The sequence below is a fragment of the Tachypleus tridentatus genome, chromosome 1, assembly GCF_004210375.1.
Source record: "Tachypleus tridentatus isolate NWPU-2018 chromosome 1, ASM421037v1, whole genome shotgun sequence".
In the NCBI taxonomy this organism is placed as follows: domain Eukaryota; kingdom Metazoa; phylum Arthropoda; class Merostomata; order Xiphosura; family Limulidae; genus Tachypleus; species Tachypleus tridentatus.
Genome location: NC_134825.1, coordinates 46,009,617 through 46,023,365, shown reverse-complemented (window position 1 = coordinate 46,023,365; position 13,749 = coordinate 46,009,617). Strand labels below are relative to the sequence as shown.

General features: G+C 30.4%; 1 protein-coding gene across 2 annotated transcripts in view; it reads right to left on the bottom strand.

Annotated features, from left to right (window-relative positions):
- Positions 1 to 1,771: 1,771 nt before the first annotated feature.
- Positions 1,772 to 13,749, bottom strand: part of LOC143247443 (uncharacterized) — a 38,537-nt gene continuing 26,559 nt past the window's right edge. For both annotated transcript variants that reach the window (XM_076495550.1, XM_076495560.1), the window contains 5 exons: positions 11,513 to 13,653; positions 10,839 to 10,977; positions 6,227 to 6,412; positions 3,167 to 3,258; positions 1,772 to 2,920 (listed from right to left, as the gene is read on the bottom strand). In XM_076495550.1, the coding sequence (XP_076351665.1) occupies positions 2,812 to 2,920; positions 3,167 to 3,258; positions 6,227 to 6,412; positions 10,839 to 10,977; positions 11,513 to 13,653 (2,667 nt within the window). In that variant the 3' untranslated portion in view covers positions 1,772 to 2,811. The remainder of the gene's footprint in view (positions 2,921 to 3,166; positions 3,259 to 6,226; positions 6,413 to 10,838; positions 10,978 to 11,512; positions 13,654 to 13,749) is intronic.

The following is a 13,749-nucleotide window of genomic DNA, read 5'->3' as shown; positions in this document are numbered from 1 at the left end:
TGTTTTATTCAGACTATTCTGCATGACAGTAGCAGTTTATAGCCACTCTATTATATTAGTAGTCTAAATTAAGTTTTGAAGTTTATTCCTATGATTTTATAATTTACAGACGTTCAAATTGGAGCATGGTGACAAAAATACTAATAAAAACATTGTTTAGCTTGTTATGTAATTGTTGAAATATGGAAATGAAGTAATAAGAACTAAAATTGGATTTAGAAATACAGACACAGGAAAATAACAAAAGTTCGTAAAATAATGAAATATTAGCCTATTAAAATAAAACATTACTCCCATGAAATAATTATTGGAAGGGAAAAAATTCTTTGAACAAACGAGATGTCAAATTTCCTACAATGAAATTCTATTTCAATTCATAGAATTAGTTCTCACAATAAATACCTTCAGTTCAATGGTCAACTTTATGATCAAATTACCATAGTTTCATGGGTACAAAAATGGGTCATCCCCTCACCAATCTATTTATTGGCTACCTCAAAGAATGCTTCTATGCTACTTTTTATAACATTTTCCCTACTCTCCTTGCACAGGACATTTCCCAAAATGTAACTACCCTGTTGATGTCATAAAAAAAGTCCACAAACACATACAAAGCTAATTTAACCTGACCCCACCACTGCAGAAATATTTATTATACCTTCCCAAGTATCTTATAGACAATCTCAGAGACAACTTGATGCACTGGAAACTACAGAATAACAATGCTGTCATTGTTGAAACTTATTTTACGAAAACAATTTGGCATACATTTCAAACACCACCATAATAATTGGTTCTAGTTTCAATTTCCACATCAGAGGACATCACAACTTCATATAACAGTTATTTACAGCATCCAGTGTAGTAGTTGTCTCAAACAATATACTGTGGAAATAGCCTGTAGTCTGGGTGAGAAGAATTCACCCACCTCCCAGTTCCTGTACATCTAATTTCTTCTGACTACCATAGTACCTTAAACATGGCAGTCAGTCTCAGTCATGAGAAATGAACGACTTAACAAGTCAACTAAAGAAAGCCTTGAATACTGTCTTATGTTCCAAGTCAATACCAAGCCATCTTATAATATAAATACAAGATTTACTTTCAAAACATTTAGAAAACTTAAATCAATCCTTTCTCCAATTTCATTCCCTTAACCTTTGTTTTAGATGCATTTACCTTACCTCTTATCGTAGTTAAATCTCCATCTTAAATCTTACCTAAGCAAATTTTTTCCTTCTACATAATTATTTACCTGTATTAATATTTTATTTTGCTAGACTATTACTTCATTATTTTGCAAATTTACATTTTCCCAAGTTTCTATTTCAAAATACAACTTTAGTTGTTCCAATTATTTATTTTCCATATTCTTGCTAATTTTTTAAATATTTATTTTGTGTGTTCAACAATGTTTTTACCAGTACTTTTGTAACTGTGCTCTGTAATGAATGTATGTAATTAGAAACTTTGAATTATCTTACCTCTTAATGAATATTTATTAGTCTAATTACACTGTCACAGTCTTTGCTACTTGATGAAGGGAATCTGCTCAAAATATCATACAAAATAATCTAAAACATGTTTTAATTTAGATGTGCCAATTTATTCTTTTTTTTTTCCATTTAACAACATTCAATATTTCCTGGCCTTTCTGCACAGAAATTACTCCAAAGATTCTACAAACCAAGTGTTTCAAATTGTAGCTTTCTGGAATGTTGTTTTCTATTCTCTTCAAACGTTATTCAAATGGATAAAAACCAAACAGCTGTTTATTTTATACATCCAAAGTTGAACTTTATTGTAAAAAAATCTATTAATATTTGCTCTTGATACACAATGGCAAAACATAAAATACAGAACTTCCAAGAACTGTTAATGGTCTTAAATATGTGGATGTGGGAGTGAAAATCAACGATGTAATGTAAAACAAACACACATTAAAAAAAATTAAATGTTTTACACATACGAGTTCTCCATAGACCAAAAACTTCAAAACAGAAACTATGTCCATGTGATATACAAAACTTAAGCGATTACATGACAGATACTACATAATTACCTGCAGATTGTCAAATGAATATAGCTTAAGTATCTATGGGGAATAAAGAATAATGTACTTCAATTTTTGATTGACAAATTAAGGAACACACAAATAAATTTAGCAACTGGAATGCTTTACAAGTTTGAACTACTGAAAATCAACAAACAATACAAAAGTTTACAAAGCCTGTAAGTGCAGTAGCATCAGGCAGCTAATGATTTATTTATAAGTTTAAGTACACAATGACTGTTTGTACTCCTTGTGTCTTAAAACAAAATCTTGTATAAAAAAATTATTCCTGATGAGTTCTTAAGTTTAAAAAATATGCATCTATACATGAAATGCAATTAGGTGCTTTTCAATCTTCAGTAACATATAGTTTGGTCCATGTTTTTTAAATATATCTTCAACTCAATCAACAAACATCATATTTTACCAGTTAATTTTACAAATCTTTTTGTAAAAAAATGAGGTAAAGTATGTATATAAAAACCTTTATTTATGGCTCATTTCTAACAATGAAAATGGACAATACTACTTCATGCTTAGGCACCCCCATAAGATACATTAAATACAACTTTAAATAAAAATTTATTTAATCACATAGAAAACACCACCTTAAGCAGCCTATTAGATAATGAGATTTGCTGCCACAACAGTTGGAGACTCAACATGTTGATCTGCATTATATAACTGTACAAAGTGAACAAGAATGGCCCATGTTAAATAAGCCAAAACAAATTGTACAATATAACCACAAGCCTGTATCAGTCCTGAATTCTAGCTGCCTCAGCCAGGCAGTGGGCAAGTATTCGAGATGCTTCCATCGACGACATGGCTAACAAAGTAAGCTCTGGTTCGTATCTCTTTAAGTAGCTGAAATACAAAATTATACATTTCACTTATCATTAACAATTTAAGGCTTTTACTTCAAAACAACTAAATAAAAACAGAGAATTATCAAAGTCATAGATTTTGGATTGAGACAAGTTCTATCTAATGCTTGTGATATGTAAATTAATGTAACCATAAATACATATTTAACCTAAATTTATTCACACATTTAACTTACTTTACCTTTCACCATTCTAATTAAATCATGAAAAATCCAGATATTATTACCTGCGTGCTAATTCAGAATTTATACAAAGGTTCTTAAGAATAAGGGCTGACGTGATTCTAATACATTTTGTTATATGGCCCTCTTTTTCCTCCTAGAAAGCAAGAGAAAAAAAATCTTAAAAAAACATGCATTTTTTATTATAAATAACAACTGCTTTGTTAGAACTGGTAAAACAAAAAAATTGCTTTGATATGTATGTATTTAATTGTTTTCTGCACACACACATACACACAAGAAAAAACTAAAAAAATGTGAAGCTGATAAAATAATGAAATACATCCTTGTGGAAAAGTCACCTTAAAAAAAATCTGTCAAGTTTTTGGTAACATTTCAAGCAAATAATTAAAAAACAATTCAAGACAGAAACAAACCTGCCAGTTAATGACAAAACTACTGCAAGATGTTCCAACAACAAAACAGTATGTGAGAAAAGAATATTTTTCACATATTTCTACAAAAGTCTACAAGTTAAATAATGATGTACAACATCAGAAGAAAGCATTTTTGCTTTTTGCATTATTAAAGTTAACTTTTATTCAACAACCCAATTTTTTTTTTTTTTATTTATGAACTAACATAGCATTATATTAAAACTGTTGCTTTAATGACATTCTGGCACAAGATATGTTAAGGTTCAAAAGTATTCCCTTACTGGAATAACTAATCATGAGCTCATGTCTTTTGTTTCATCTTTTATAATAAATAAATACACAAAGTTCAATGAAAATAATTTATCCTTTCTGTTCAAATTAGGTTCAGTTATAAAATGCTACAAGTTTACAGTAAAGATTTATATTATATACACAGATTCCTCTGAAATGCTATTGTCACCTATTTTACACAATATGCAATTATTTATAAAAACTGTACAGTCAATTTTTATTGGTGCTAAAACTAGGAAAGAAACATTTTGAAAATTAGAAATGTTTCCATGCATTGAAAAATAAAATGCTGGAATCGAACATTGGCAATATATTAATTTTAATTAATACATCTGCTGCACACAGCACAAAATGGAATCATATATATATCATGTTTCAACTTAAATGCAAAATATCCCTTCTGAGGAAAAACACCAATTGTTATATATTCCATAAAGAACAGAGGTTCTATAAAATAGAGCTGTTAAAGATTAGTGTCTTAAATATTAAAATAAGAAATAACTTTTCAATAAATTCTTCAAATTTATAACATTTACTGAGTAACACTAAACATATGCATAATAATAAGTCAAAATATGCTAAAGTTGCATGCTGTAAAAAGATTTACAGAACAATATAAAAATGTGTTTAATTCTTTTTGTACTTTATAACTGACATCTCTTAATTTTTCTCTTCCTTCTTGTAGTATAAATACTTGATCAAATTGCATGAAACTTACAACAAAACACTTGAATTAACAATAATCTTGATGAATATCAACTGGTATTTAATAAGTAGTTTCGTTTCAATAAATTAAGTTTCTTATTTATGTATGTTGTTTGAATATAATAAACTTTAAAATAGCATTCGATAAGTAAACATACAAGTCATTGGAATATTTTGTCACTGTCTGTTGTGCTTTTTTAATCTAATTAAATTTGCATGATGACAAGAAAATTTTCTTTGACTTTAAAACAAATATAATTTAAAATAAAAACGTTTTCAAAAATGAAAAGAACATCTGAATCAACTATAAAAAAAATTCATATCTGTGGGTTTGTTCCCAAGTTTTTTAAACATCTATCAATTCATTTGTTTTTTCTGGAGGAACTTCATCTAGTTACTTTTCAATGAAACCATAATTACTTCTCACACCACCTTATTCTCTCTACACTAACATAAATGTTCTCTTCAATTATATTTAAATTTTGCCTATAGCTATTTTAAAAGCTAGCTTCATTATTACTTGTTTGGATCAATATAATGCTATGAAATCATAAAAGTTTGGGAATGAAAGGTTGTACTAATAAAACCAGTGAAAGAGAAGTAAAATCACACAAGAAATACACAATAGATATTTGTATTATCAAGATATAATAGTTTTTCAAGCAAATATAAATCAATGCTTTGGAATGTGAAAATTATTTTAAAAGTCCAAAAGTGCATTGTTTGCAGATGATGTTCCTTCTCAGAGCTGCACAAAAAAAAAGTTTGAACATCTGTTTTATTTCTCTTTGCAAATTACACTAAACATTACATAATGATAAAATAAAATATTAATTTAAAATTGCTGTAATGATTCTTTGATAGAAGAAAAAAGGCAGAAGGTTTTCAAACCATCATCCTCTAATACTTGTCTCCACAACAGGCAGTTGCTGTCCATTCTAGAAAGGTTCATCATGCTGCAGTGATTATTTTTATTTAAATTTTGAATTTCATATGCAGATGTGCACTTAACAGGTTGTTGTTCTGTAGTCCAGAAAGGGTTTAACTAAAGTTGTTATTTCATGGGAATGAAGTTTACAATGTTTACATGTGAAGACTTAACCAAATTCCAGTTTTCATACCAATGCAAAAGTACTTCTGACAAAACATAATTATTAGGCATATAACATTTATAATGATAAAGGTTTTACCTGCTTTTATAAACTACTTCACACAGCATACACAATTTTTTTTTTTAAAGAAAAGTATGAAATTTTAAAACCTAGACCTTTTGAATACAAGGTTCTAAGTTTTTCATTCATTATGCAGCAACTGCCAATGAAGGATCAAGTTTTTACTTTTAAATTTAATTTAGGGATTAGAAAGAAACTATAGCAGGAAAATGCATACATAGCAAACACAGAAATTAAGTTTTACAGTTAAATAACAAACAGAAAGTTAACACTTAAAACTTTAAGAAATTCCCACTGATTTTTCAGTAAAATAAACTATGACAGATAAAAATACTTAAAAGGATTTCTAACTTATTTCAGTTCTAGGTTGTATTTGAAGAAGGATAAAATTTCAATTATTTAAAACTGTAACATACTACAAATGAAAGTGAGAGAAGCTTCAAGTTATTTTGGAATTAAATTCAACAGTGCCAAAACCCATGTCAACAAGTCAATGTCATACATAAAAAACTTTACAAACCATAAATTCCCGTGGATTAATAAACTGTGCAGAATGTCTGTGTATTGCCAAACGTGCAGCATCTGGTGCATAACCTGGATGAGGAGGTTGTACAATAGAGGGGGATAACACTGTCTTTCCACTTGTGGCTAGTTGTTGCCTGCGTAGTGCCCGACTTCGAAATGTTTGCTCTGTACAATGATAGTCCTATATAATCAGAAAAAAAATACAATTATAAAATATAAATAAATTCTTTCATAACATTTTTCTCTTTCAAATTGAATGCTGTACTGTTGCCTTTATTTGTATCATGTTTTTCTTCACATATTTAGTAGAACTAGGTAAATCTAGTAAATAAATAAAATATTCTTTCTTCTCTCTCTCTCTGTCTGTCTGTGTTGTGGGTTAATTATTTAATCAGAAATAAATATTTAATTTTCATTACATATGACTGAGCAGAGAGTGGATACTAAGCACATGCTGGTGGTCATATAATGGGAATGAGACTGCATGATGTACATTCTTTCACTGCTAAGACTTTAGAATTAGCTTCAAAATAATTTCAAAACACTTTAAGAGAGACTCAAAAAACTGAACTTAAATTGAAGCTGATGATGAGCTCCTGTAGAAATAACCATTTTGCAACAAGCTTGGTATAATATACACAAACATGTCTTCACAGTTGCACACATTAAGTATTTACACTATAATTTTTGATATAACAAGTGTATCCTCACAAAATGTGGTAAACATTTAGTAAAAATCACAAATTTTTGCACATAAAAATAAGATTTTTTAGTGAAACATTTTTACCAAAGATTTGTTTGAAAATAGAGGTGGTTTTGTTATTAGTCTGAGTGAAAAGTGATTGAATTTTATCATTAAAAACTATTCTTCATTTGAAAAATCTCAAATATTACTTGCATAATCTGTAAAACCTCCTAAATACATTTCAAAAGTTTGTTTTCAGTAAGTCTTTATATTTTATGTTATTGTCTATACCCTCACTATGTAAGATCTCTCACTTGACCAACCTCATAACCACCATAAAAAAAAGAAATATATATTATGCTTCTTTTGTGCTAAAATGACTACATATTATAACATGAAAATGCAAATATTTAACCTACGTAGCTTAAGTCTTATAATGAAATATATTTATTATATCGACCTTGCAGTCATGCATAGCAAACATTACAGAACTTGCATTGACATGATGCAAAGACACTCATGTTATGTGTCCAATAATATAAAACAGACCTTTAGCCTTCTCTGTTTTAGTTAACTTAACGTTTTTGTAACATTCAGTCATATTTCAATAATTATACGTATATGCATATAAATTATTATTTAGAAATGAATTATTAAACTTGTTTTTCTTAAAATACAGAACAATCAAATCCAGAAGTAGGGCAAACATTATATCTTCTTGCCAAGACTTTGAACTCTGTTGCTGCTGGACATAGGTTGCTGAGTCTTTTAAAATTTTCAATGTGGGCCACATGTGACCAGTGGATAGCACAATTGTGGCCATTTTCAAGTTTAGGAATACACTTGTTCCATCATTTATTTTTTTCATTGCAAATTCGGTAATCAGCAGCTACACTGCCTCACATCATCGCTTATGTCGCACACTTCGTCACTGCCACAGACTCCACTAATTTTGTAACGTCAGTCTGGTTTAGATGCTTCTTATTGAGTGTGCATTGTTTTGCATGCACTTGCAAACATTTTTATTGTGCAACTTTCAAGTATTTAAATATATTTTGTTTTTAATCCCACAATATGGATAAGTGGATAATTTGAAAACTAAAGAATCCACATGATGGTGAACACTCAGAAAATAAAGACAATTTAATTGATTCTGGCATTACTGCTGAAAACAGAATGGTGCACAAGGAGAAAAACGTGAAATGAGAATTTAATGAAAGTTGGGAGTTGAAATTTGCAGTGATTGAAGTAAATAATAAGCCAGTGTGTCTTTTGTGTAACAAAGTTTTTAGAAATAATAAAGTATACAATCTTAATCAACACTTGAACAATTTTCACAATGAATGTGATGTAAAATTTCCAACTGCCAGCAAAAATTGTATGAATGAAATTACCCATCTGAACACACAACTTCAAGAACAAAAGGGAGGCCTGAAAAGATTTTTATCATCGACAGGAATAGTTACATTATCTAGCTATAAAGTAGCTTGGATTCTAGCTCAAAAAAAGGAAATTTTCTGATGCTGACCTAGTAAAAGAAATATTGATTGTAGTCATTGAAACTTTGTTGGAGAATTATGATTCAAGAATAAAAGATGATACTCTTCAAAAGGTAAATAATTTGCAATTAAGTTGAAGAACAATTGTTCACAGAATGCTAGAGTTAGTGAAAGACATAGAAAATCAGTTGCTTGAACAACTAAGACTATTTGTACTTTTTATTAGCACTAGATGAGTTAACAGATGTTAGCACAGTTGATATTTTGGGTTCAATATGTAAATTCAGATCTTCAGGTGAGGGAAGAAATGCTTGGCCTTTGTGGATAATGAGATCGAACATGTGGAAAAAACATTTTTTAAACAAATTTCCTGAAATGTCAAAAAATTTAATCTGGATTTAAAAAAAATTGTTTCTTCACAACAGATGGCTCTTCCACCATGACTAAGGCAAAATTAGGATTTGTTTCTCTTTTGAAGCAGCATTTATTTGAAAATAATCTGAAGTCCATGCTGACATAATTCCATTGCATTTTGCATCAGGAAAATTTATGTGCTCAAATGTCTAAAATGATTAATTGAAAAATTCGATGGACACTGTTGTAAAAATTGTGAATTATATTAGAAGTGGAAGCTCTCTTATCCATCGATAGTTTGTTGAGTCTTTGAAGAAAAGCAGTGACTGTACTTACTGATTTTGCAAATGTAAGATGGTTAAGTAGAGGAAAAGTCTTGGAACGATTTACTTCCTTATTTCCTCAAATAAGAGAGCATCTTGTTGAAAAAGATAAGATTGAAAATTTTCCTGAAATTGAAACTTTGTCATGGCAGTGTGATTTGCACTTTCTGTGCAACATGATGGCTCACTTAAATAATTTGAATATGAAGCTTCAGGAAAGAGGTAAAATAATAAGTGAGCAATCACAGTCTGTTCATGAATTTCAATTAAATTTAAACCTCCTTGCAGAACAATTACAAAAGAATGATTTGACACATTTTGCAAAGTTGAATAGTTTTCTAGAAAATAATGAGGACTGATTTCTCTGATGCTAAAGATGATCTCAAAATTTGAATCATGTCTCTCCAAATTTAAAAATTTGAAATTGATATTTGAATTTCTGCATGATCCATTTCAATCTGAGTTAAGAAATTTAAGTAAGGAAATTACATTTTTGTCTTTGGATAAGAGTGGATTTGAAGACGAGATTTTTACCCTGCAAAGTGTATAACACATAAACGGTAAACAAAAATGTTCTATCAGAGATGTGTGTCTCACTATTCTGATAAATGAGAGTCTTCCAGTCTTAAAGATAGCAATTTCAAAATGATTTTCAGATCCACATGGGTGTGCGAGTCAACATTTTCTACGTTAGATTTTCTCAAGTTTAGATACAGATCATAGCTTACTGACATAAATTTAGAGGCAGAGCTAAGATGCTCACTGAGCACAGATGTAAAGCCAAATTTCACAAAATGTGTTGATGAAAATCCCCCATCAATTTTCACAATGAAGGTTAGTTGAAATGTAATTTTTTGATTAAATTCACATCTTTCAACTTTTTTTTAAATATTGTGGTCTTAGTTGTTTTCATTAGCTACAGTTGTGGCCACTATGAAAAAAAATAAGTTGCTGATTGGTTATTCATGTCAGATGTTGAAGTAGGTGTATACAAGGGACTGTTTCCAAAAACAGAAAGAGGTAAACTGGGCCACTGTTTTTGATTCAGTTCATAAGCCATATCTCAGCAAAATAAAAAGATAAGGTTCTTATTTTATATTCTAGTTTGTTAATATTTGTAATTTGAGTTCCTAATTTGTACTAAACTACAGACTTAATATTTTGACATCTCAAACATCTAATTTTAAACAGTGCTGCATTCAACATACCACATGACTCGCTAAAATCCATATTTAGGTGTGTTTAATATTTACTTTTAAATTAATAAATTAACTCACATATAATGTTGATGTTTGAATTATAATCTACAGTTTGATTCGAAACTTACTAACATAAATTCATATAATAGTAGTTCAATAAAATTTTGAATGCAAGTCAGCAAACATGATGATGTGTCCTTTGGCCCATGACCCATAATGAAAGGGTTAAAAAACACTGGTAGAAAGGGCAAATGCAAAACCAGTAGAGCCAAGCAGATGCACTGTAATTAGCCAAGGTATGTTGAGGTTTACCTGGCACCTAATGGAATCTCAGATTATCCTCCTACACAGCACATACATCCAACCACTACACACACACTAAAGATTTTACAGTTCTTAAAATGTTCATACGATTATAAAATATAAAAGTAGTTCTGTATACTCTACTGCATAGGAAGATAAAATACAGCATTATTACTTTACATATAGCATTTATAAGTTAATATACATACATTAGGGAATAGATAATAAATCACAAACAACATACCTGGAGGTGGGTAACTAAAGACAGACGCTTCCGTTTTAACTTGTCACAGGTATCCCACTCACAAAAAAATTCTCCATTAACTGTGGGTGCATGAACTTTGTACACATGATAAAGTACAGCTGAGGGTGATTTAAAAATCCTGCAAAGATTAATGTGTAGTTACGCTCACAGATATAACTAGTAAATATGCATTACATATTTGTGCCAGAATGCTAACATATAAATGAGTAGAAAAGGAAGTAAACAGATTATTAAACTGAGACCAACTTTTAATCTGATGTTAATAAATATATATAATTATCAAAATTTTCATAATTCTTTGCTGTGGCTGAGATGCATGTTATGCTCAAAAATGTAAATCATGCTAAGAAGCAAGTTGTAATAATTTATTCTTCATTATGCATACTATAAGTTTGTTGGAATAACTCAGTATTGTATGAAATTTTATGATGTGACAAAACAAGTTTTTCCAAAAATATTTAAGCTGATGTACAAAAATCATACTTGCATATTAACTATAAATAATTCTTATATGCCACTAAGTCCAGCATTTAAACAAAATATAAATACCTATTTACCACTATAACTATTCAACAGGTAAGTTTATAATTTACAGTACTATATATTTAGTTTAAGGTTTACAAGAAGTTTGAGATAAAACTACTTCACCTTACCTGTCACATCCTTTCCATTCACAGATATATTGTAATTTTGAAATGGAACCTGAACTTTTGTTGACTGGAGATTCTTCATTTTTATTCTCTGTAGATGAATGTTGACCACTTGGTTTCTGAGAGGATAAGGCCTGTGACTGCACATTCGCTTGTGAGTTGGAAAAGCATGGTCTTTTTACAACAGGAGGTGTTCTCGATGGGGCTGAATCTAGATTTGAATGATTCACCTTTGCCACAAATGTCTTAGGAGTATCTGTTGAAACAAGAGGCTTAACTTTGTGGTGACTATGTTCTACCACTAACTGAGGATCTTGTCGTAGTTTCTTTGCCTCTAACTGGCTTGATGGATCAACATCAGTGGATGGCCGTTTGCTCACTTTATTCTGGGAAGTAAAATTTTCAGAACACTTGGGTATAATTGGTGGATGAGGAGCTGATTGGAAACATACTAATTTTAGATCACCATCAGGGTTAGTTCCTGATTTTATGGCAGCATGTCCATACAACTGTTGAGAATCTCCATTTGAGTTAAGTTGAAACTTTCCACCAGTATTCAGCAGTACTTTCTGAGAATGTTCGTCTTGGTTATTTGAAGTATTAATTGTACAAGATACTTGAACATTTTTAGAACTTTCATATGAAGTAACTGATGCCTTAATATTGGACTGTAGCAATGACCTTTGAGAATTTTTAATAAAACTGGCTGATGTATTAACAGTAGGTTGTAATGAAGACTTCTGAGAAGTTTCATTTGAAGTGACTATGGAATTAGCAGCAGGATGAAACAAATACTTTTTTGGAATGTCAACAGAATCATTTACAAAATTGGTTACAGAGTGCAATAGTACTTTCTGAGGTATTATCTCTGATTTGTTTGAGAAATTGCCAGTTGGTTGCAACAGTACATTCTGGTGTGTATGGTCTGAACTATCTACAGAGTTAACAACAGAGTGTAACAACAGTTTCTGAGATATTACCTCTGATTTGTTTGAAAAATTACCAGTTGGTTGCAACAACATATTCTGGTGTGTATGGTCTGAATTATCTACAGAATTAACAACAGAGTGTAACAATAACTTTTGGGGAATTTTTTCCACCTTATTAGAATTTGTAACAGGATGTAACAACAAATGTTGAGTTTCATTTGATTTATTTGGAACTGGACCAATAGTATGTAACAATAACTGACTGGAATGCCCCGTCTGGCTCGGATGAATAACATTTACAATAACGGCAGATTTTGAACAGCTGTTAATTGAGAGAGAACAAGAAGACACAGTACTATTTAGGGTTGCTGCAGCTGTTGAACTCACTAAAGAGTTTTTAACTGGTAATTCATTAGAGTTACACTCTACATTAGTTCTATTAATAATATTAGATGCATAATCTAAGGTTCGGGCAATACTAGTTATGGAAGAAAAGTCTGAGCCTTGAGTTGAATTTTCTGAGCTGCGAGTCTCACAATATCCTTCCTTTACAGAATTACTGCTTACAGTTACACTTGGACTGGTTGAAACTTTTGTGTCAATACTCTTAAAAACACTACTTTCATTGGGGTTTGCACATTTCTTATCAATACTAACACTTTTAATCTGAACGTTTTCACAGCTATCCTTTTCCTCAATCTGATCCTTTCCATTCAGCATGTTAGAATCATTCCTTTGTGATAACAGTGGTAACTTTCCTTTATCTAAAAGTCCATTTAAAAGTGGAGAATTTTTATAAATCTTTTCTTTAACCATTTGTTTTTTACGTCTTTCTTCTTCTGTTTCAGATTCACGAATGCTACTAAAAACTGATTTTAAAAACCGTGTAGGAGAAATGAGTTTGTTTGTTGATGGTATTTGAGTGGACGGAGATGAAAGTGGTGATGCAGCCTTAGAATTCATTAAACTACTTCCATTTTGAGTCTTAATACCTGGGGTTCCTAAGGGTACTCTATTTTCTCTGGAAGACAGAGTAGATATAGCTGATAATCGGTTGCCAATTCTGGATGAGCATTCTTGGATTGATCTTTCTGCAATTTGTGATGGACTGCAATTTATTGTTGTTTCATGGTTAAAAGATGGAGGCTTATCTTCATTCTGAGCTTTTCTGTCCATACTTATTACATTCTTTGTCTCCTCTGGTTGGGAACAATCCTGCTCAATATACATACATATAATGTACACATTGCTAAACCATTCATACACTTGTAAGAAAAAAAAAAAAATTCTAGGAAGGGGGAAATCAGGGCT